The 23,402-nt window shown below is 41.6% G+C and overlaps 1 protein-coding gene across 2 annotated transcripts in view; it reads right to left on the reverse strand.

Annotated features, from left to right (window-relative positions):
- Positions 1 to 23,402, reverse strand: part of LOC127579398 (BICD family-like cargo adapter 1) — a 67,808-nt gene that overhangs the window by 16,328 nt on the left and 28,078 nt on the right. For both annotated transcript variants that reach the window (XR_007957664.1, XM_052032171.1), the window contains exons 3-7: positions 15,601 to 15,717; positions 13,472 to 13,618; positions 7,189 to 7,368; positions 3,372 to 3,590; positions 1,692 to 1,822 (exon numbers count right to left, since the gene is read on the reverse strand). Coding sequence is in view for 1 of the 2 variants with exons in the window: in XM_052032171.1 (XP_051888131.1) it covers positions 1,692 to 1,822; positions 3,372 to 3,590; positions 7,189 to 7,368; positions 13,472 to 13,618; positions 15,601 to 15,717 (794 nt within the window). In the remaining variant the exon portion in view is untranslated. The remainder of the gene's footprint in view (positions 1 to 1,691; positions 1,823 to 3,371; positions 3,591 to 7,188; positions 7,369 to 13,471; positions 13,619 to 15,600; positions 15,718 to 23,402) is intronic.

Below are 23,402 nucleotides of genomic sequence, written 5' to 3' on the forward strand. Positions count from 1 at the left end.
GATAATGTTCACCGGGACTTTCAATGGCTCAAAGGCATCTAGAATGTCTTTCCACAGGGCTTTGTCAGGCCCTGTTCTTCTTTTTGTGTGATGTATAAATGATTTGGACAAGGATTAGATCCATGATTAAGAAGTTTGTAGATGGTCATAAAATTTGCAGTATGGTTGAAAGAGGAAATATTGTAGATTACAAGAAGACATTTATGGTATGGTTAGCTATGCACAAAAATTACAAATGAAGTTCAGTCCAGGTTAGCGCTAGATAACAACATCTTTGGGGAGGAAAACAAGAATTAATGGTAGGATGCTAAGAATTATTGATCAGAGGGCTTGTGGAATCTATGTTCATAGATTCCTGAATGCAGCAGGACAGGTAGATAGGGTGGTTAGGAAGGCAGACAAGGTATAAGGATTTATTAATAAAGGCTTTAAACACATTGGAAAGGCCACAGTAGAACTGGATAAAACACACCAGCTAGGACGCAGCTATCAAACTGAATTTAGATCTGGTCACTAAAGCAAACTGTGATTACACAGCTTGTTTACAAGGATGTAGCCACGGCTGGATAAAGGAGAGAATGGATGGCTGAGTTATTTTCTTCAGCACAAAGGAGGTTGGGGAGTGATTTAATTCAGACATAATGAATGATGAGAGGTCTAAATGGGGTAAACGGACGGACTCATTTCCCAAGAAGGGTCAACTAATTAGGGGAAATGGATTTAAATTAATTCTTAGAGGATTAGAGAGGAATTAAAGATTTGTTTATTCCTATTTAGAGTAGTGGGGTCTGGAACTTGTTGCCTGAAAAGGTGGTGGAGGCAGAAACCCTCATTATATTTAAAGGGTACCTGGATAAACATTTGAAATGTGATAAGCTACACAGCTATGAACCAAGAGGTAGTAATTGGGATTAGTTGAAGTAGCTCCTTCCTTGTCCAGCATAAACACAGGTCACAAATTTCATAATGCTACGAGGTTATACCCACCAGGTAAAGAATAACTAGGCTGGGTTTATTTTCACTTGAAAAATAAAGCTAAAGGTGACCTCACAATAGATATTAAATTCTGAAAGGATTTAAGAGGATTTTCATCTCTGCAAAAGAGCAAATCAGAGGCCATCAAAGTAAGATAGTTGCCAAAAAAAATTGATTGGGGAAATTCAGAAAAAATATTGTTTTTTCAGAGTAGGAAATATAAATTTGCTATCACACGTAGTAGTTGTAGAGAGTAGTATAGGTTCATTAAAGTGTAAGCTGAGAAGGGAAATGCGGGAGAAGGGAACGGCACTTTATGCTAATATAGTTAAGTGAGGAAATATGGCAGGAGGCTTGGTTGCAGAACAAATGGCACCATGGAGGGATTTGCCAGTATGGCCGATGCAATAAATTGTGTGTGCTTCTAGATCAGCATAATTTAGAACTGTAGCTGGTCAATTGCTTTTAGCTTGGCGAGTCAGACAGCACAGCCAGCCATAATGAAGTTCCTTTTACGGATCTGCTTGATAGACTGGGAGCTTATTCAGACCACATGCCTCTTTGAATAGAACTCGTACCGGTACAAAGCACAATGGAAAAGCGATGATTTTAATCCATGAAGTATTTCTTTGGAGGTGGGAAAGCATGGAGTGATAACTGTAAAGCTAATGTTGGAGTCTCAGCCAGTAACTTGTCATTCTCTTTCAGTTTCTTACTTTGCTATGGCTTCATCCCGGTCACTGAGAGCTTTCTGAAGCTGTCTGCCATGTTCTTTTTCTTCAGCTGTTGCCTTCAGCTTGTCTCTCTCCTCTTTTATTGTATTCATTTCAACTCTCAGTAGCACCACCTGTGAGGAAGATTCATTCAATAGGAAGTTAAGTTCCATACAGTCGTTTCAGTGGGGGTTTACAATTCACTAAACCTTGCACAGTGGAGTAGAAATTTTTCCTCAGCTGCCTGCACTAGAGCTACACACCATATTCTGCTTCTGAAATTAGATATTAAATGGAACTGAATTTCAGAAGCAAAGCACAAAGGGCACTTACATAGAATGGGTAGTGAAAGTTGGCAAGGTGTTTCATTCTCAAGTTTTTATAAAATTATATTAGAGTTGATTATGGTGAAAAACAGGAAACAAATGTGATCATTTGATTTCTATTGTTAAATATGGAAGAAAATTCATTGCCCTCTCCATGGTGGAAGTCAAGAGAATGGTGATGTACTCTCCTGTATGGGTCCAGCTTTAAAAAACGCACACCTGACACCATTCAGGGCAAAACAGCCTTCTTGATTGGCATCCCAGCTTCCATTCTAAATATTCACCCACTCTATTAATGGCTCTACTGCGTCCTATCGACAAAGTGCACTAGAGCAGCTTGATAAGCCTCCTTTATGAGATCTCCCAAATCTGCATTCTCTATCACTTTAAAAAAAAAGGTAGCAGGATTATGCAAATGCCACCACCTACAAGTTTCCCTCATTATTATCAGGCCTTAATACTGGAGCTCCCTACCCAATATGACTTTTGGGATACCTTCATTTCATGAACTGCAGGACCCATGATGGCTCCTTGCTACCACTTCTGAAAAGCCACTACAGCCAGGCAATAACTGCCTGCTTTCCTATGATGCCTACATCCTGTAAATTAATTGTAAAAAACCCCATTAATACCCTGTTGTTCTTTTGCTTAGCATGCATTATAGTTACGTGTTATAGTTTCTCCAGGCTGCTACTTCATTTGTATTTATGTTTGGTGCTGCTGTTGCTAGCGTGTTTTTTTTTATACTTATCATTCAACCAGGTTTGTCCAATGATAACAGTAGAGGGAGCAAAATACTGGGCCATGAGGTGGAGGATCGTAGTGACATACAATTCTACAGCACCTCATCCATGCCAAATTTAGAACTGAGAAAACCTATTCTATTTAGCCTGATGGTTGCAGTACCTAATACGATGGAGGATGCCAACTAACTTGTCTCTCTTTCCCAGTTCTGATTCAGGGTTTCTGACCTGGGATGTTAATTCCATTTCTCTATCCACAGGTGCTGCATGATCTGCTGTGTTTCCAGCATTTTATGTTTCTAGCCCAATCCTTCCTGCTGCCCTCCCCACTGTCCTTGAAAATGTCCCAGTCTCTCTGATCCCAAAACAACTGTGCTCCGATTTCCAACCATCTGTTCTCAGCTACTGGTCTAATCAAGCCCGTGACCAAACTCCTAACTCCAAACTCAGACAGAAAGACCAAGTAGCACACTTGCAAGCATAGAAATGTGCAGTTCACTATAACTTGCAACCAAAGCCAATTGAATTATGATGCAACGGGACACTAACCAAAGTGGTTGCTCTTCCACTCCATCAACACTGATCCAGTGCACCCATTCAGACAAGTAACGTACCGTAGATTCATTTCCATCAAGAATGTTTTGGATGAGGCGTTTGAGCTCATGCAGTGCTGTGTGTAGGCTCCCCGTAGGGATATCTTTGGCAGAGGAAGTATCAGAAGATTCATCCATGGAGGAGTCAGTAGAAAGTGCAGAGTCTGTGATGTCGTTTCCTCTCAGGTGTGAGCAAAGTGAACGCACTTGACAGTAAGCTTCCCAGAGTTCTACTCTTAGCTGTGGTGAGAAAAGAACAAAGCTATAAGCTTATTAAAGGAACATACAGTAAAGTGAAAGTCCGTTAAGACATCTGGAAGTTTGGTCTTGGACACAAAATAAGGCAGAAGCAAACCATCAATCCTCAAGGCAATACCAGAAGTAATGACCCAGGCTGGCCCATGCTGCACAATGCCCCCAAGCTGGCCCCATATAGTCTAATGGGCAGAGGCAGTGAAGCCCAATGACAAGCAGCAGCCCCACGATAACAGCCAGAGTCAGCCCAATGTAGCCCAACCAATGTAGCCTGCCCCCATCTTTGACAACTAGCTATGTGCTTCAGAGGCATAGACTACCTACTGCAGGCAATGCAGAAACACCATTAATGCCGTCTCCACAAAATTCTCCAAATCCACTGGCAGAATAAGCAAACCAATATCAGTGTCATCTCCCAGACCAACATGCCCAGTTTCTAAGCTCTAATCACATTCCGCTAATACCGACAGGCAGGCCATTTTGTTTGCATACCTGAAAACAGGCATTCTATTCTGATCTCCATCACAGCACTAGATTTTCAGGAAAACAAAGACCTTCTCAACGCCCTCCCCCCTCCACCCCGAAAAAGTGCATCATCTCCACCAACTCAATAACAGTGGAAGGATATACTATCCCCCAAACCACTTGTCCCATTAAACAATTCCTGTTCCATCTGCGGCAGTCTACAGCTTCATCAGCCACCTCAGAACCACAGAACTGGAGTGGAAACAAATTATCCTCAAGCTGAGGAACTGCCAAAGAAGAATAATATGTATTATAGAATAATAATTGTTACCTACCCTACTAACATCAACAGCCATGCACTACAGCAAGGTATGACGAAATGTATATTTTAATGAGTCATAAAATGTTGACTGACAATAATTTTAAAGACTTCCTCATCTATTTTGTTTGTTCCAGCTCATAATCACGAGGTACTTTTTTTTTTAAACAGAATATCAGAGTACAATTTTTATTTTTAACCACATGACAAAATGGCTCCCAGGGAACTGTAAAGTCTTAAAAATAGGCGTTGCTGGAACAAATTTAAATGATTACCACTTCTGGGGATGATCAGCATCTCAAGGGCAAGAGGGAAACTAAAGTTCTCATAGACTGATACTTGTATCTCATACAGCAGATAACAACCTTTAACCACACTTTCCAGATTCACTAACAACAGCAACAGGCTAGACAACTCTTTCCTGCTGTTCTCACCAATTGTTCTCATTGGCTACAATTCAATAGCTGAAAGGCCTAAAATCCTGCTGAAGTGTGACTATCAACACAGGCTTACTGGCCTTGTACGTTTTGCTGGTAGAGGTTGTGGAATTGGGAGGTGCTGTTCGAGTAGCCTAGACAAGTAACTGCAGTCCATTTTGTAGGCAGGACACATTGCAGCAGTTGTATGCCATTTGTGGGGAAAAAAATGAATGTTTAGGCAGTGGATGTGGTACCAATCAAATAGGCTGCTGTGTTCTGGATGGCATCAAATTTCCGAAGCATTATACTCAATTAGAGAGTATTCCATCACAATCCTGATTTGTGCCTTGTAGATGGTGAAAACAATTTTGGCTTCCAGAAGGTGAGTCATTCACCATGGGATACCCAGTTTCTGACCTACTCTTGTGGCCACAGTCTTTGTATTGTTGATCCAGTTGAGTTTCTAGTCAATAGTGACATATGGTTTGTGGACTTAGTAATGCCATTGAATGTCAAGAGTAGGTGATTAGACTCCCTTGTTGGTCTTTTCTGGCCCTAACATTATTTGTTACTTATTAGCTCTTGCCCAAGTGTTGACTAGTCTTGCTTAATGCAGTCATGATCTGCTTCACTTGCTGAGGAGTTGGGAATGCAATTGAACATGCTGTAATCATCACCTATTATCTGCATTCTGACTTAATGATGGAAGGAAAGTAAATGATGAAGCAGAGGAAGATAGCCAGGCCTAAGACACTGCCATGAGGAACTCAGTGATGTTCTGGGGATAGCAGGATTTTCCTTTTTGAGGTACGACTTTGACCATTGGAGTGTTTCCCCTCAGTGTCCACTGAACAGGGCTTTTGATGTCATAGTCAAATGCTGGCTTGGGGAATCACTTTCATCTTACCTCTAGAATTCAGCTCTTTGATCCAATTTTGGACCAAGTTTTATAGCTGAGTGGTCCTGCCTAAAAGCAAACTGGGCATTGGTGAGCAGGTTATTTGTGATTGAATGTTGCTTGATGGCTCAGTTGGCTACACCTTTCATCACTTTGTTGATGATTGAGAGCAGACTGATTGTGCAGTAATTAGCTGGATTGGATTTTTCCTGCTTTGTGTGAATAGGACATACTTGGGCAATTTTCCACATTTTGAGTAGAAGCCAGTTCTGTTGTTGCACTGGAACTACTTGGCTAGAGCTGTGGCTAGTTCTGGAGTGCAGATCTTTAACACAATAGTTGGAACGTTATCTGGTCCTATAGCCTTTGATACATTCAGTGCCCCGAGACATTTCTTGTTATCATATGCAAGAATTAAATTAGTTGAAGACTAGATTCTGTGGTGATCACAGAAGGAAACAGAAATAAATCATCCGCCTGACACTGTTGGTGGAAAGTAGTTGCAAACACTTCAGCTTTATCTTTAGCATTCACATCCTACCTGTTGACGGTGGGTTGTTGTTGTACCTTCATCCTCCCATTACTGGTCCTCCACTATTCACTAGTGCATGTGGCAGAACCGCAGAGCTTTGATTGGATTTGCTTGCTGGGAGATTGCTATTACACTCTGTTTTTGTTCTTATGCACATGTGTTGCACTTCACCATACTGGCCCCTCATTCTTACAGATGCTGAGTGCTGTTCCTGACATGCCCTTCTCCACAAAAAACAAACTGCTGGAGGAACTCAGTGGGTCAGGCAGCATCTATGGAGGCAGAGGGATAGTTGACATTTTGGGGCAAAACCCTGCATCAGGACTCTTGTGTCTCCATGTCCTTCTCCACCCTCAACCAGGAATGATTCTCCCTGGCTTGGCCATAATGATGAAGTGAGATCTATGCCAGGCTATGTGGTGTACATTGCTGCTGCTACCCATCCATACCACATCATATCTGCCCATTTCTGAGTTGTCACATCTACTTCGAGTTAATCCCATTTTGGGTGGCAAGCAACACTGCAGGTAGTGCAGCTTCAACAACCTGGGTTCAATCCCAACTTCTGTTGCTGTCTCTATGAAATTTGCAAGTTCTCTCTGTGACCATGTGGTTTTCCCTCTGATGCTCCAGTTTCCTCCAGATTGCAGAGACATGTGGGCTGTTAAATTAATTCCTATTCTAAATTACCCCTGGTGTAAGTGGCTGGTGGAAGAAGCTGGTGGTGTTAATGGGCAGGTGCGTGAGGATAAATCACAGGGAATAAGAGTGGGAATGAGGTTAGTGGGATTGCTTTAAATCTCCCCCTATGTTACAAGGAAATACGAGATATATAAAATATACAAGTATGATTGTTGTGCCACAGAACATGATGGTAGGTGTCCTTATTGTACCAAACATGGAGTTGACATGAAAGTCAGTCCTGTTATTTTGTGTGCATTTCTGTGTACCTGTTCTCTCTCCTGTTCCAGTTCTTCTGCTTCCATGCTCTGCTCAATTTCAGACAGTAGTGATGTGCTTGTTGGACCCACACTACGCAGGCTCATCTCCTCATTCATTTCGTCCACTTTCATTTGAAGCTGCCGGTGAGACATGCGTACTTCACGGAGTTCTAGTTGGTTCTGGTGTAGCTATGAAATCAAAGCACAGGGGAAGACATTGGACCTCCTTCTGTATAAACGGATGAACGAGCCAGTTCTGGTCAAGATCAAGTCTAGCCAACCCACAGATCCAACTCTGTTCTTGTTGATATTAAGTTTTCACTTACCTCCAAAACCAGGATTTTCAGTAACAAATACATCCTTATTGCCATGTCATACCTCTATTATAGACAACATTAATAAAAGTGTATGTAATTTTGAAAGGGTGCAATTACTAGATATACTACTTTTAATATACTACCAGACTTTTATAGTCCTGCATAAATATTGCAAGAGGCAGTACAAATATAGATTCTAGCAGACCAGAGGTATAACTACTTGCTCCATATCCCCTCTAACCACTTACCAAGACAACTTACTTCATCATAATGCTCATCTTCACCCTGCTTCTGCTAAACTGCTGAAATCTATCCATGCATTTGTTGCCTTAAGACTGGTTTCCCCACTTTGCACCTTCCATAAAGACAAACATCCAAAGTTTCACTATCTCTATCCTAATCTGAACCAAATTCTATTCACTTATCATCCCTTTGTTCACTGACCTATTTTAGCCTCCATTCAAGAAATGCCTCAATTTTTTTTTAAAATTCCCACAAAGATAAAATAAAAGTGCACACTGGAAATTGGAAATAAAAATGCTGGAAAAATTCAGGCAGTCAGGCAACATCCATGAAAAGTGGAACTGTTAATGTTTCAGGCCTGAGAAACAGTGAAACAAATTAGTCTGGATCACTCAGAAATTTGTTCCACCCTCTGCCTTTCTGCACCTTCTAAACTAACTTGTTTTTCTCCCTTTCTCAGTTCTGATAAAGGGTCTCCAACCTGAAACATTAACTCTATCCCTTTCCACAGATACTTCCTAACCTAATGAGTTTTTCGAGCATTTTCTGTTTTTATTTCAAATTCTTATCCTTGTTTTCAAATCCCTTTGCTCTTCCAATAACCCACCAAGGTTTACGTAGTCCTCCAGTTCTGTTCTCTTGCATACTTTTAATATGTTTTCTTCACCACTGTCGAGGCCTTAAACTGCTTAAATGATAAGCTTTGGAGTTTTTTTCCTTCACCCCCTGTCTCTCTCCTTTATGATGGTCCTTAAAATCAACATTTACATTCATCCTTTTGGCCACATGTCTGAATTTCACTACGCAGCTACGTGTCAAAAGCTACTTAAGAATTAGTTATGTGAAGCAGCTTAGGATGTCTTTGCTGCATTAAAAGGTGTTATATAATTTCATGTTGTCGTTACAAAAAAACACTTGCTATGTTAATCAGTTGGTAAACCCAGATTGTGTGGGTTTTCAGTATTCTGGAAGCAGAGCCTAAAATGTAGTGCAGTCCCTGCCTAGAAATTAGTTTGCAAAACTCCCCTCAGTGCAAAACAATTTTTCATACATTCCTGGGAATTTTAGTGCTCACAATGAAGTTCCACTCCTGACTTTTTGGCAGGGTTTTCAGGAATGAAAGTGATTGAAGGCAAGATCTGAAAATGTTGTGAAAAATGTTGAGAAATCATGAAAAATGGCATACAGGAGAGTGATGGCCTATCTGAAGAACATCGCCCAGGGACTGGAAGGTCTGCCCAAGGAAGGAGAGTTTGCCTTTATTTCGTGCATAACTTTTTGCAGGCAGTATCAGATTTACAATCCAAACCACATCTGACCACTGCTCATGAGAAACCGACTAAACTGTTATGTAAAAAGCATGCTGTTCACACCTTTCTCTTAGAGTGCTAACACTTCCCACTTGCCTAATTCAGGAAGCTTGACACATTTCCTCCCTGTCCACCCTTCATACCACTTTACTACAAGTTTGTGTATATGTGCCTGTCTCCAACAAGAGTAAAATCTGGGAGGCAGGCTGTGGTAATGATGGTAAATCAAAATAATCTTACAGCCTTTTGTGCCTCTTTAAAACAACTTTTTGAAACTGCATTTAGTGCCAGTGAGTCTTATGCCACCAGTTCTTTGCCCCAGTTACATAGTGACAGCCCAATTATTTAGAGCTGGATATAGACCTGGAGCTGGACTCGGGCTCAGAAGAAAAGACTGGACCTGACACAATCCCCTGGATTTTGCATTCCTGGGTCCTGCATTGGGTAGGCTCCAACAGACAGTGAGGAAGTCAAGTCCTCCCTCTGATCAATAGCTGCAGCCCCCACACCACTCCTTCTGCTTACAAGTTCCTACAGCTCTTGGAATTTAACCCAGCAACTGCACTCATTGAATCAAGTTCTTAAAGGGACATTCTACAATGGAAGCTACATTCTGGTTGCTGATGGAAAGTGTTTCCACTGAAAGAAAGCCACAATGATGGAAGAGGAGTGGCAAAGTGCTCCTAGGGGGTCAGAGAAACCTTGACAAGCAGGAAGGACAGTGCCCATAGGAGGAATGTTCTTGTGGAAGGACAAATGCCTGTGCTTTGAGGAACCCTACACTGCAGGTGAACAGCAGTGCCAGAATTAAATGGAATGTCTTGCCCTTGGGTATGGAGTTAGGGTGACCTCCCTATGCAGAAGTGAGCAGCAAACTGTGAAATGTGACAGAGATCAGCATGCCTGGAATGATCCTGAGATAAGAAAGTGAAGAGTGGCCATGATCTTGACCTTCATGTGCAATATAGTCCAGACACTCAAGCAAGCCTTTATTTGATGTTGCATGAGATCACAGATCTCAGTGAGGATAAACAGATTTTGAGTGTTGGCCCTTTAAATAGTTTTGGAGAGATGTAGTTATAAAAGTTGGCTGTTGGGAAAGGTGAAAAGAAGCGCCATTTATCAGATGAAAGATATTGAAAACCTTTCTTGGAGATGAATTTTGCACTACTGCTGATGTCTTTTGTGGGAATTGTACACTGAAAAATGATGCCAAGGATATCAGAAATCAAGGGATGAGAAATTTCCAATTATTAAAGTTATTAAATCCTAACTTTGCAAATGGATTTCCTACTCCCATTCTGGTATTGTAGACATGGTGCTACATCCAGCTGCAAGCACATGCCATCCCCTCAGCCACATGAGGTCTGCTTCAGTCCTGTCTGGCTGCTCACAATTTGCAAACAGTACCCTGGAACACCCCTGGGATAGCTTCTAAACCTTAAAAGCAGCATTTCCATTTGCCCGAAATCATGCTATTCAGGGGCCAATGCATCAATAAAGAATGCTGGACTGAAACTGACTATGTTAGTTTCAATGTGATATTCTGACAACATAGTTCTGTGAACCTCACAACTTAAGATCTCCATGTTTATGAAACTTACATGAACACAGCATTACGGTGGTCTTAGTTTAAGGCTGTCAAAAGGTGGTAATGAAATTTCTAGCCTGCCTCTTATTAACATATACAAGATATCTGTACGTACCTACTGATCACAACACAGGAGGCCATTTAGCCAATCAATTCCAGGTGGCTCCCAACAGAGAAATCCCCTCTTCTTATTTCCATGTAGGCCTGCAACTTATTTTCTCTCACATATCCATCAACTTTCTTTGATTCTTTTGCTACTTACCTATAGTAAGGGGTAATTTACAGGAGACAACTAACCTACCAATATGTCTTTGGGATGTGAGAATGACAGCAGAGTTCCAAGTGCAGTCATGAGGAGAGTGTGCATACTTCACACAGACAGCACCAAGGTTAAGGATTGAACCCAGATCCCACAAGCTGTGAGGCAGCAGTGCTTACTAAGTCCACATAAGACTCTAAAATTGTTTAATCCTTCCTAGTCTTGAATCAGATGAATGGTGTACATTTTCATTTGCCTACTTGGTTCTCAAATTCATCCTCAGTTTTTTTTTTACCCATTATCCCAGGCTTTTGTTTCCTCCAAGTTCAAGTGCCTTGCATACTGCTCTAATTTTCCTCTGCTCCTCTCTTTTCTAGATTGTTGCACACCCAACTCTGCTTCTGCATTCTGTTTACAAGAAAGCGATTGACTCTCAGACATGAAAATCCTCAATCCTCGAACCTGAAACTGAAAGTAACACTGTAGATATCATCATTTCATTTTAAAGACATATAACTAAAATCGTATGTTATTTGTGATTCATCCATGACTCATTTGCCGTTGCCACAGATCTCTTTATTTTTATCCTCTTCCTCTGAACATCCTGCTTTCTCATAATAAACTTGGCATGCTTACCTCTAGAGTTGACAATTCCTGCACACTCCTCAACCAACTCCCCTGCTCTAGGCTCTGTAAACACAAGGATATCCAAAACTCTTCTGCTCGTTCTAACTCATGTTTCTGAGACCTTTGTTCACTCTTTTGCTTGCAATCTAACATTCCCTTTCAGTTAACCTATGCATTGACTTTCAAATTCACATCCTAATTGTAACATTTTGCCTTGGCATTGGTCCTCCAACACCTTCCAAGAACAATGTGATCCTCCAATCATGTTCATTTGAATATCCTCTCCATGATCTCACCCTTCTCTGTCTATGCATTTCCCACAGTTCTATAACATTGAGATATTTCCAATGCTCCAGTTTTCGTTGTTCCACTATTGCCTACCATCCCTTCATCAGCCACGGCCACAAACCATGCAATCCTATCTCCCCAATCCTACCATCCCTTCATCAGCCACGGCCACAAACCGTGCAATCCTATCTCCCCAATCCTCTCCTCAATGTCAAATTTTGTTTGATAAAGCCCATATGAAGCAACTTGAGCTGTATTCCGTTATTGTTGTTACTATTTGAATAACTATTCTTTGTTTATAATAAATGAAGATCAAGGTTGATAGACTTTTATTAGATCAGTGAACCAAGAAATCCGAAACTAAGACAGGTACCTAGAGTTAAGAGGCAGATCAGTCATGGTTCACACAGATGTTGGAGATGGCAGAAGGCCCTAATTAGCCTATTTCTGTTCCACGTTTTTATCTAATCATTTAGTGGGTAATAAACCAACAGAAACAGATCACTTAATATTTGGAAACTTGGGCCTGGATGAAGATCATGATAAAGAACATGGGATTGTGTTTGGGTTGGATTCCTTAATCTGCAATTTAAATACTGGCTGGGATACTTAGCATTAGAATGAAAGAATTTGCATTTATTTAATCCCTTTCACATTCTCAGGCCATCCAAAAGCATATGATCAATGAATTACTCATGGTCATGATGAATAACTTTATAACTGTTTTGAAGGTACTGGCTTTGAAATAGAAGGTCACCAAGGGATCAATAGTTGACCTGTTCCTCTTTCAAAAAGTGCCAATGTAGTTTCAGAGCAACAAACAAGATGCTGGAGGAACTCAGTGGGTCAGGCAGCACCCATGGAGAGAAATGGACAGTCAGTCTCGACCCGAAATGTTGACTGTCTATTCCCTTCCACAGATTCTGCCTGACCTGCTGAGCTCCTCCAGCATTTTATTTGTTGCTCACCTGTATTCCCTTGTCTCTCCAATTTTTTTGCGTCTTCCTGAACAAACAAAAGATATGCTAAAGAGGTGTTTAGAGGACAGCCCTTCTGACACAGTAGCAATTTTTTCTTGGTTCTGCACTGAAGATGCTATGGTGGTCAAGATCTGGAATTTTCTCATTCAAAAACAATACGCTACCAGTGAACCAGAAACCACTGCAGCTGGGACCACTGTTTATTGTGCTGTATTACCGGCCCATATCAGTGTCAGGCTAAGGGGGAAATGGACAGCAAAAAAACTGGGCAGGAATTATCAATGTTTTAGATCGAGACCCTGCATCAGGACTGAGAGTGGAGAGGGAAGACAGCCGGAATAAAGAGGACGGGGGAGGGGTGAAAGTTAATGGGTACCCTGCTTACTTCAAGACTTATTCTATGATACTAAGCAACTGATACAATTCCAGTTGCAACATATCTGCTGCACTTGTTTGCACTGATAACAGGTTCCAGCTTTCAAGCCAATAAAACTGTTAGAGGAATGGAGAGTGGCAGCACCCATATTGAGCACATTCTCTGTATTTATTCACCTTATTATACAAGTACTCCATGTGATGCATGTGCTGTGTAAATTCTCCTTTTATACACACTCCTATCATTTAGAGCATGTTGCCTCTGTTAATTCCTCTTATGTACATTGTCTAATGCTCCTCACCTGTAGATCCTTGTCACGACTCTGTCGCTCAGCCATCAACACTCGTTCCTGAAGTTCCTCAATTGTGCCCTGCAACAGTTCGTTCTCCTCAATCACAGCACTGATGCGTCGTTCCAGTTCACGTTTTCGTTCTGTTAGCATCTTTATCTGAGACAAGGAGGTAAAATTAGGCATCAGAATACTGTATACAACACAGCAACAGCGTGGAAACTAAGTGTGATGGGAAAAAGCAGCATTGGCCATGGATATGGGGTAAATGAGGGTAGGGCAGGTAAGGGAAAGCTATGAAAATAGGATAAGGGCAAGGTCAGGGGGAAGGGAAGTTAGGCAAGAAACAACAGGCAAAGATGCTGTAGAGAACATAGGACAGCCAGAACCTCTGAGTATTCAAACCCCAACTGGACACAATAGGAGCTCTCAACCACCTAACCACATCAACATTGGTTGATTGCACCCAGCTGGATGCAATCATACTTCTCAAGTGGCAGCACCACAATTGGTCACAATCAGAACAAATTCAGCTGTACACTGAGGACAGGAGGGTTATTGTACATGCAGAATTATAAGTTGGTGTGTTTTTGTGTTTAGAAGGGCAGCAGGTCACCAAATCCAGTGAAGGGGATAAAGGATTTAGTTACAGTAATGAAGAATGATTGACAGATGTTAAAGAATCAGATAGAAAGTATTAAGTACTTACTTCTAGAATCTGCTGCTCCATATCACCCCACAGACAAAAAAGGGAAAAAAGAACAGAAAACGTAACAGTAATGAGCAGCATTTTTAACATTTTGGTATCTTGTGTTCATCAAGGTAAGGGAAGAAAATTATTCTGCTTTTTGTCCACAGGAGTAAGTATTTAGCATTTCTCGCTTAAACTCCAATGATCTGATTATCTGGATATGCATTTTATACAGCCAGTAGCTACTCACATTTATAAATCTTGTAGGAATCCTTTTCATTCTCACTTATTGTGCTGGACAGATCGTTCCTACATTACACATTGCAAGGAATCCACTAAGTGCACTCACATCTTATACACAAAGAATCTTGCTCATTGTCATATCGATTAAGCAGGCTATTTCCACATATTCCCCTACTACTCTATTTTATCCCCTCAAACATAATCACTCTTTATGTGGTCAAGAGTAAACCCCCACCCCTCATACATCCTATATCCTATAAAAAGAAGCCTGAGATACATTCATACTTGGCATGCATTCGCCATATACCAAAAGGTTCAACAACACATCATCCTTATAACTGTTCACAGTACTCTACACGTGATCTATCTCGGACAAAATCATAGAGCTGTACAGCACAGAAATGGACTCTTTGGCTGAACTCATCCATGCAGACTATGATACCTTTCTACACTAATCCTATTTGCCTGCATTAGGCCTGTATCCCTCTACTCCTTCCCCATCGAAGTACCTGCCCAAATGCCTCTTGAACATTGTAATTGTTTCTGCTACCAGCTTGTTCCATATAACCACCATCCTCTGTGTGAAAAACTTGGAGTTGGGTTTCCACACCAATTCCTTGTTCTTCTTGTGCTTTCCATGCAAGCCAGTTAAGACAAGAGGTTCCATAGGCCTTCATTACTAACAGTTAATTTGTGGCTTTAAGTTTTGGAACAATTTGGGAACTGTACTCCACAAGCCTAATGTTTTTCTACTGCCTATTGCTGGATTCTGCTGTCCTACATTCCAATAATTACTTGTGCAAATAATTGTGACAATAAATTTGAGACTAAATATTACAATAGTGTTTTTTTTCCACTAGTTCAGGAGAACAGATATTTAAGCAAACCATAAAAATTCTTGTGTAATGAGATAAAAGAATAAATAAGAGTCCTAAACTGTGATATCCTATTCAGGTCACATATTAGGTTACCCACTGCAGATTATGAGAGGATAGTTTGTTAATGGAAATTGTATTTTTTTGGTGCCAGCTGTATTTAAAATACTGAGGGAGAATCTGAACCATAACACCTATTACACCAGAAACTCTTGTGCCATCACATAATCTCTACGTAGCTTGGTAGAGGCACAAATACACACCTGTGTACTTCAATAGGTACAGCATTAAATATGGAATAAATACACTAATGCAATCCAACTAGATCTCACCTCAGCTTGTAAACTCTCTAAGCGCACTACATGTTGATTTGTTGAGATACTTTTCTCCCGGAACTCATCACGGAGGTTATGAACTTGCATTGAGAGTTGCTGCTCTATCTCAGCTGTCTATGGAAGAAGAAACAAAGACATGGGATGTAGTACAAGAACTTTACACTGTACAAGTACGGAAGACTGTAAACGAGAAAAGGCCCAAGAGCTACATAATAATAACCATTACCTTGTATTAGAAAACATAGATGTCATAGTTATACAGCACGGAAACAGACCCTTTAGCCCACCTGGCCCATGCTGACAAAGATGCTCCATCCAAACTAGTCTCATTTGCCAACATTTGGCTCACAACCTTCTAAACCTTTCCAATCCATATACCTGTACAACTGTCTTTTAAAAGTTGTTACGTAACGATACTATGACAGATAATCATGCACTGACCACGTATCCTGGCCTAAAATTATTGCCATATGACAACAATAATTTTCTTTCACCAGCACAGCACCAGCCGCTGCCCTAATCAGAGACAGATTACTGTAGGGAACTTTGGATCCTGGGCCCAGGGACCCCATGGACAAATTAGCCGAGCTGCCCAAGGAGCGCAATCTTACATTCAGGGATACCTACAGTTCGATGTGCCAGTCTTCCCTTAAAACTAACAGACTGTCAGAACAACCTGATGCCTGCTTTGTTCTCAGGACTCACTCCATGTGGCATCAGATGTCAGAGACCCAGGCATCACGTTCCAACTGTCTGATCTTCTGAGCCTGGTTCAGTTCCAGGTCCATATCCAGCTCCAGGCGCATTGTATTAGTCCTGATGCAGGGCCTCAACCTGAAACTTCCACACATCCCTTTTGCCTCTACAGATGTTGCTTGACCTGCTGAGTTCTTCCAGCAGTTCGTCTTTTTTGCTCCAGATCTAGGCACACTGTACTAGTGGGAACTGGTGATTAATATAACAAAAGTACAGTGCTAGTGGATACAGGTTCTTTGCTACTTACTACAAGGATACAGTACCAATGTTCAGTAAAAGCCTCATGTTGACACTAACTGCAATTTCAAAAGGCTCCTTTAAGTAACTTGTGCGAGAAATATGGGCTGCAAGATTGTTTGAAATGCTATTGGCATCAGTCTCCCTTCCAAATTTTATTCCTGGTAGAGGCAGACATGCTTCTGTGAACTTGTGATTCACCAAGAAAACTTACTTAAAAAATAAAACTTTATTCATAAAAAAATATACATAAGTAAAAAACAAAACAGTGCAAGAGCTCTCTTTACATTTGTGGTGTTGTTTTGATCTATACATGCACAGTGTTATCAGTTCATTGGTAATGTCAGCACATCTCGAGTTGCCATTCATGTGGCCTTCTGGGGGATGATACAAACTACAAGTGTTTGAGAGGCTTCTACACTGGATTCAACCCCTCAGTGTCTGGTGGCAGAAGACCTTAGACTTCAGTCCTTCCCCATAAAGCCTTCGTGTTGGCTGCACTGAGCTTCAGTGTATCCCTCAGTACATACTCCTTCATCCTGGAATGTGCCAGTCAGCAGCATTCCCTTGTACTGGAAGACCAACAATTTCAGGCAGACCAAAGAGCATCTTTCACCGAGTTGATGATCTTCCGACAGCACTTGATGTTGGTCTCAGTTTGCATTTCTGGGAACAGCCTATAGATCAGAGAGTTCTCTATTATGTAGCTGCTTGGGATGAACTGTGACAAAGCACCTTGTATCCTTCTCCAGATACTCTTTGCAAATACAGTCCACAAAGGGGTAGGCAACTGTCTCATCCTCACTGCAGCCGTTCCAAGGGCAGCAAGTGTTGGGAGTGAGATTCCGACTGCATAGGGAAGATCTGATAGGAGAGCCCCTCTCAATGCCAGCCAAGCAAAGTCTTGGATGCTTTTTGGGGAGTTCTGGTGATGAAGCATTCTGCCAGATAATTTGGACAGTCTGCTCAGGGAACCACCCTACAGAATCCATCATTTCTTTCTTCTGCAGTGCCTGTACGATGTTTCGTGCTGAACACCACCTGATGGATTTGTGGTCTAAGGTGTTTTTATGAAAGAAGTTTTCCTTTAAGGTAGTCTGGCAATGTCCAACTGAATGGGACATTGCATGGCAATGGAGCTAGGACTACCTTTGCAACACCGTGGACAGGTAGAACCTCAGCACAGTGACACTTGGTAACCGTATACTTTGGTTCCAAGCACAGCCTGATGCGGCCACACACAAAAGTGGTCATCAGAATGAGAACAATGTTAGGTATACTTTGGCCCCCATCATCCAAGGACTTGTGCATTGTGATCTGTCAGACCCATCCCATCTCGGATCTCCAGATGAACTGGAAAATTGCCAAGGTGACTGCTAGGCAGAGGAGCAGGGAATGGGCCACATTAATATTAAGTACAGCAGTACAGAGAGCACCTTGCACCTGATGATCAGGTTCCTACCAGTTATTTAGAGGTAGAACAACTCCCACAGTCCCAATGTTTGTTTGGCCTTGCCTATCTGCTCCAGCCAATTTTTGTTACTTGCCTCGGCCCCTCCAAACCAGATCCCCAGCACTTTCAGGTAGTCAGACCTGAAGGTGAAGGGGACGATGGATCCATCAAGCCAGTTACCAAAGAGCATGGTCTCACTCTTCCTGTAGTTGACTGGCTCCAGATACCAACCCAAACTGGTCACAGATGCTGATCAATCTGTGGACTGATTGCAGATCCAAGCAGCAGAGAGTGACATTGTCCACATACAGGGAAGCTTTGATCTGAGAGTCCCCACTACCTGGTATCATCACCTCTCATAAACCCACATACTTCTTGATGGATTCAGGAAAGGATTCTATACAGTGCACAAACAAGACAGGGGAGAATGGGCAACCCTGCCTTACTCCAGACTTGATAGGGAAGTTATCCGTTTCCCACCCACTGATTTGAACTGCACCATGGATGTCTGTGTAGAGCAGTTGAATCCAATCCTGATTCTCTCCTCTAAGCTCATCTTAGAGAGCACGTCCATCATGTACGTGTGTAATATCCTGTCAAAGGCTTTCTCTTGGCGTAAACTTCAATAGTTATCAAGGATGGACTGGGAAGAAAGGTATTCAGCATCCTGATTTAGTTCGAATTGTTTGGCCTGAGGAGGAGGAGGGTGTGAAGAGTCAGGTTTTATATAGTTTTTCTGAATGGCCTTCAGAGTATATATCCGAATATGATAGCAAACACTTTGACGACTGCAGTGCTTTTAAATATTAGGTGCATTTCAGCAGTGGGTAACTGGTAGATCCTATATATTTTGTTCATATTCTTCCATTTATTTAATATTTTATAGAACATTCATGATTACATCAAAGACTATGGCACAGCTGCTCCTGGAATCTACTGTTATAACCTTGGGGCCGATGGGGACCCCACCCGCAATTACCTCAGCCACAATGGGGTGTGAGAGGCCTCTAATTTTCAGTCTGCCTGGGATCCTAATGAATCTTTATCCTCCCTTGATCTCAACCCCAGCAGTGGCAACAGCAATACAGAAGTCAGGAGTGCGATGGAACAGTCACTGCTTATCAGGATAGCAGCAGCTGCAACATACAAGCAGCGTGATAGAATAAAAAAAACATACTCATTTGATGCTTCACCCACCGCATCCAACGTCCACCCTCTCCACCTCTAGCATGCTCGAGGTGCAGTGCAGTTTGTATGATCTATTAAATGCACCACGACACCGTCCTCAACATCCAAGAAGAGTAGGAGCAATACTGTGCAAATGCCATCACTTCTACGATCCAAAGCACGTGCTACCCTAGTCGAAGCATGTTACTCCCATTGTTTCATTAACACAATGTTAATATTTTGGTAGCTGTCCTATGTCAAGTCCATCATACCAAAAATAGACTATTTGTTAAAGAAATAAGGAAAATAAGGAAAAGCTTCAGATCATTTCTGAGTGTCCATCACATTTTCCTATCCAATCTCTGCTTATAACTACTGCTCTTCATTGCAGACAACATCTTGGTGAATCAATCTCTTCTGCACTCTCTCTATTACTAGTTCCTGTAGTACTCCAACTGTAGTCTGACCAATGTTTTGTACAGCTGTGCATGAACAGGAAGAGGTTTGTACGAGGTGAAGGGGAATCTACTCCTGGAGATAACGGCGTGCTGACATACTAAATGAGTTCCCCCACTGAGGAGAAGAAATTGCAGAGGCCCTGAACATCTGTGGATTTAATAATGTGCCTTTGGCCAAGAAAACTGCAAATATTACAACGTTATATAGGTCCAGGGATAAATCCAGTAACTACAGAGCTGTTAAGGTGGGAAAAATTCTAGAAACAATAATGAGGGATAGAATAGGCAGCTACTTGGACAAATGCAAATGAAACTTAATGCTGAGAAATGTTAAGTTTACATTTCAGAAGGAAAAATTGAGAAGAGGCAACATAAACCAGAGGAAACATAAACCAGAGGAATTATTGTAAAAGAGATCGAAGAACAAAATGATCTGGGAGTATATGCACAAAGTTTGATGAGACTGGCTAGGCAAGTTCAGAAAGTAGTTCGAAAATCATATGGGATACTAAGCTTTCTAAACAAAGGTATTGAGAACAAGTACAAGGAAGTGATGATAAACATTTATAAAACAGTTTCGACCACAACTGAGGTAGTTTGTGCAGTTCTGAACACCACACTTTGGAACAATTCAAAGCGTTAGGAGAGGGTGTGGAAGAGAATTACTAAAATAATTCCAAGAATCATAATAATAGACTATATTTTGTGGATAGACTCGAGGTGGTGGGGAGGGTTGTGCTCGTGATGGAGCTGACTGAATCTACAACCCTCTGCAGGATCTTTCAATCCTGTGCATTGGAGCCTCAATACCAGAAGCTGGAGCTGTTATCCAGCTCAGTTCCTCAGATGGCAATGAGGCGGCGTACAGGAGTGAGACAGATCAGCTGGTTGAGTGGTGCCACAACAAAAACCTCGTACTCAACGTCAGCAAGACCAAGGAATTGATTGTGGACTTCAGAAAGGGGAAGTCAGGAGAATACACACCAGTCTTCATTGAGGGGTCAGCAGTGAGTGAGCAGCTTCAAGTTTCTGGGTGTCAACATCTCAGAGGATCTATCTTGGGCCCAACACATTGATGCAATCATGAAGGCGGCAGGCCAGTGGTTCTACTTCATTAGGAGTTTGAGGAGATTTGGTATGTCACCAAAGGCTCTTGCAAATTTCTACAGATGTACAGTGGAGGGGCATTCTGACTGTTGCATCACCACCTGCTACGGAGGCTCCAATGTGCAGGATCGAAAGAGGTCGTGGGGGTTGTAGACTCAGCCAGCTCCATCATGGACACTATCCTCCCGCGATCGAGGACATCTTCAAGAGGTGGTTGCCTCAAGAAGGTGGCATCCATCATTAAGGACCCTCACCACCTGGGGCTAGCCATCTTCATTGTTACTACCATTGGGGAGAAGGTACAGGAGCCTGAGGACTCTCACTCAACATTTCAGAACAGCTTCTTCTCATCCGCCATCAGATTTCTGAACAGGTCCCATGAACACTACCTCGTTATTCAGCTTCTGCACTATTTATTTATTTTTGTAATTATAGTAATTTTATGCCTTTATGTCTTGCACTGTACTGCTGTCACAAAATAACAAATTTCATAACATATGTCAGTAAAATAAACCCAATTCTGATTCTGTTTACTTTGGAATAGAGGAGGTTGTGAGGGAAACTGATAGAAATATCTAAAATCATGAAGAGGGTAGATGGAGGGAAACTCTTCTTGTTGACAGGATGGTCAAGAACCAAGGACACTGAATGAAGGCAAATGGCAAAAGAAACAAAAGTGACATAGAAACAAAATCTCCTTTTAATGTAGCAAGTGGTTAGGGTCTGGAATGTACTCAGACACAAGAGATCGTTGCTCCGGAAGGTACTGCCAGGATTTGTAGTGAGGCAGATTCAATTGCAGCATTCAAAAAGAGCTGGATAAGTATTTGAAAGGAAAGAATTTGCAGGGATATGGAGGAGGGTGAGGGAGTGGGACTGGTTAAATTGTTCTCATGTAGAACTAGCATGGATTCAGTGGAATGAATGGCCTCTTTCCACATTGAAACTATTCTGTGAGTCTACAAAAGCTACAGAAAGTATCCAGATATATACTGTGACCTAATGGGATCATCAATTCAGTAGCTTCATTGTTCATCACTCAGATCAATAGCACTGAAACAGAAACATGTCCAGATTAAAAAAAGTGTTGAGAGAAAGATAGGAAAAAATTGGTGCAGGTCTGCAGGGTTCTCCAGACTTTTGAGAATTTAGGTCTACCTTTTCTAATCAGGCCAAGATAATACTCCATTCTAAAGATAACATTCAGGACCAATGGGAGCAACAGTGAAGGGTATTCCGAAAAGCACCTGTAATTAGGACACTAAGTAACCCATCAATGATCAGATACCAGAGGGAATTTCCTGTAAAATACCATTGGCATAGATTGACTCACCTTCCTTTCCCTCAATCAGCAGATTCAGCTATTTTTCTGCCCTCATCACCTGCAGCTGAGTACCTCCTCTTGGGTTGCAATGTCCCCTTATAAATTAGGAAATCTTAACAGGGCAAACTATACTCAAGAGACCTGGTCATTTTGACAAAGTTGACAAATGATATGAAATGCTGAAAATCACTTGGAGGTACAAGTTTGTGCTATAAACTACAAACATGAATCATTATTCACACAATAAGGAATGCAGTTTTAAATAAAAAGCAGCTACAGAGAGGTTCACTCACTGAACAAATGTTAAAGTATATTCATTGTCTATAACACGGAGTATGAATGGATAAACAGAGTGTTAATGTAGACAAATATATCCATAGAATGGATGGCCAAGGCTGTTAGAGACAAAAGAATAAAGTATTAGTGAGACACTGTTGGATTGAAATACAGGGCCAATGCAACAGGTGCTGCTACAATATAAAAACAGAATTCCACAAATGCTAGAAATCTGAAACAAAAAGAGAAAATGCAGTTGATGCTTAGATAGCATCTGTGGAGAGAGAAAAAGAACTGGCACTTTACATTGCTGACCTTTGATTAGAACTGGGAATAGAAATTAAACAGGTTTTCAGATGCAGAGGGGAAGAGGGGAGGAAAAAAAAACAAAAAAAAGGCAAAGGCAGTGATTGGATGGAAGGAACTAAAGAATAACTGACAGGAAGGGTGATAGTACATGCTAATTAAAGTCTGGAGCAGATGTAAATGCCAAACAATTATCTGAACTTACCAAAGGAATGTGGAAAGGATGCCAGAAACAAACAAAAATGCTAGAAGTGCTCGTTAACACCAAGTCAGCAATTTCAGAGTGTAGAAGAGTGTCGTGCCCCTCAATGGAATATGAAGTGCAATTCCATGAGTTTATAAAGAACTTCATTGAAACAATGTAGGAAGCAGAAGACAGGAGGGAAGTGTGCAAGCAAGATGGAGAATTAAACCAAGGTTACAAAAAGCCCAGGGCACACCTGCAGACTGAACAGAGGTTTCCCATAAAATTGTTACCCAACCTGTGTTTAGTCTCCCTAATGTACAGAATGGATTGTGAGCAGCAAAAGTAATATGTTAGATAAAGTACTACAAGTAGTACAATTATTTCACAATTGTGCTTAGGGCCGAGGACATTGAGATGGGGGGGCGGGGGAGGGTTTAAAAAGTGCAGGTGTTGCATCTGCTGTAGTTGCATGGAAAAGTGCAGTGGGAAGGGAAGTGGGTAGTGGTGGAGACGGAAGTGTGATCGAGA

Source organism: Pristis pectinata, chromosome 17, assembly GCF_009764475.1.
Source record: "Pristis pectinata isolate sPriPec2 chromosome 17, sPriPec2.1.pri, whole genome shotgun sequence".
Lineage (NCBI taxonomy): Eukaryota > Metazoa > Chordata > Chondrichthyes > Rhinopristiformes > Pristidae > Pristis > Pristis pectinata.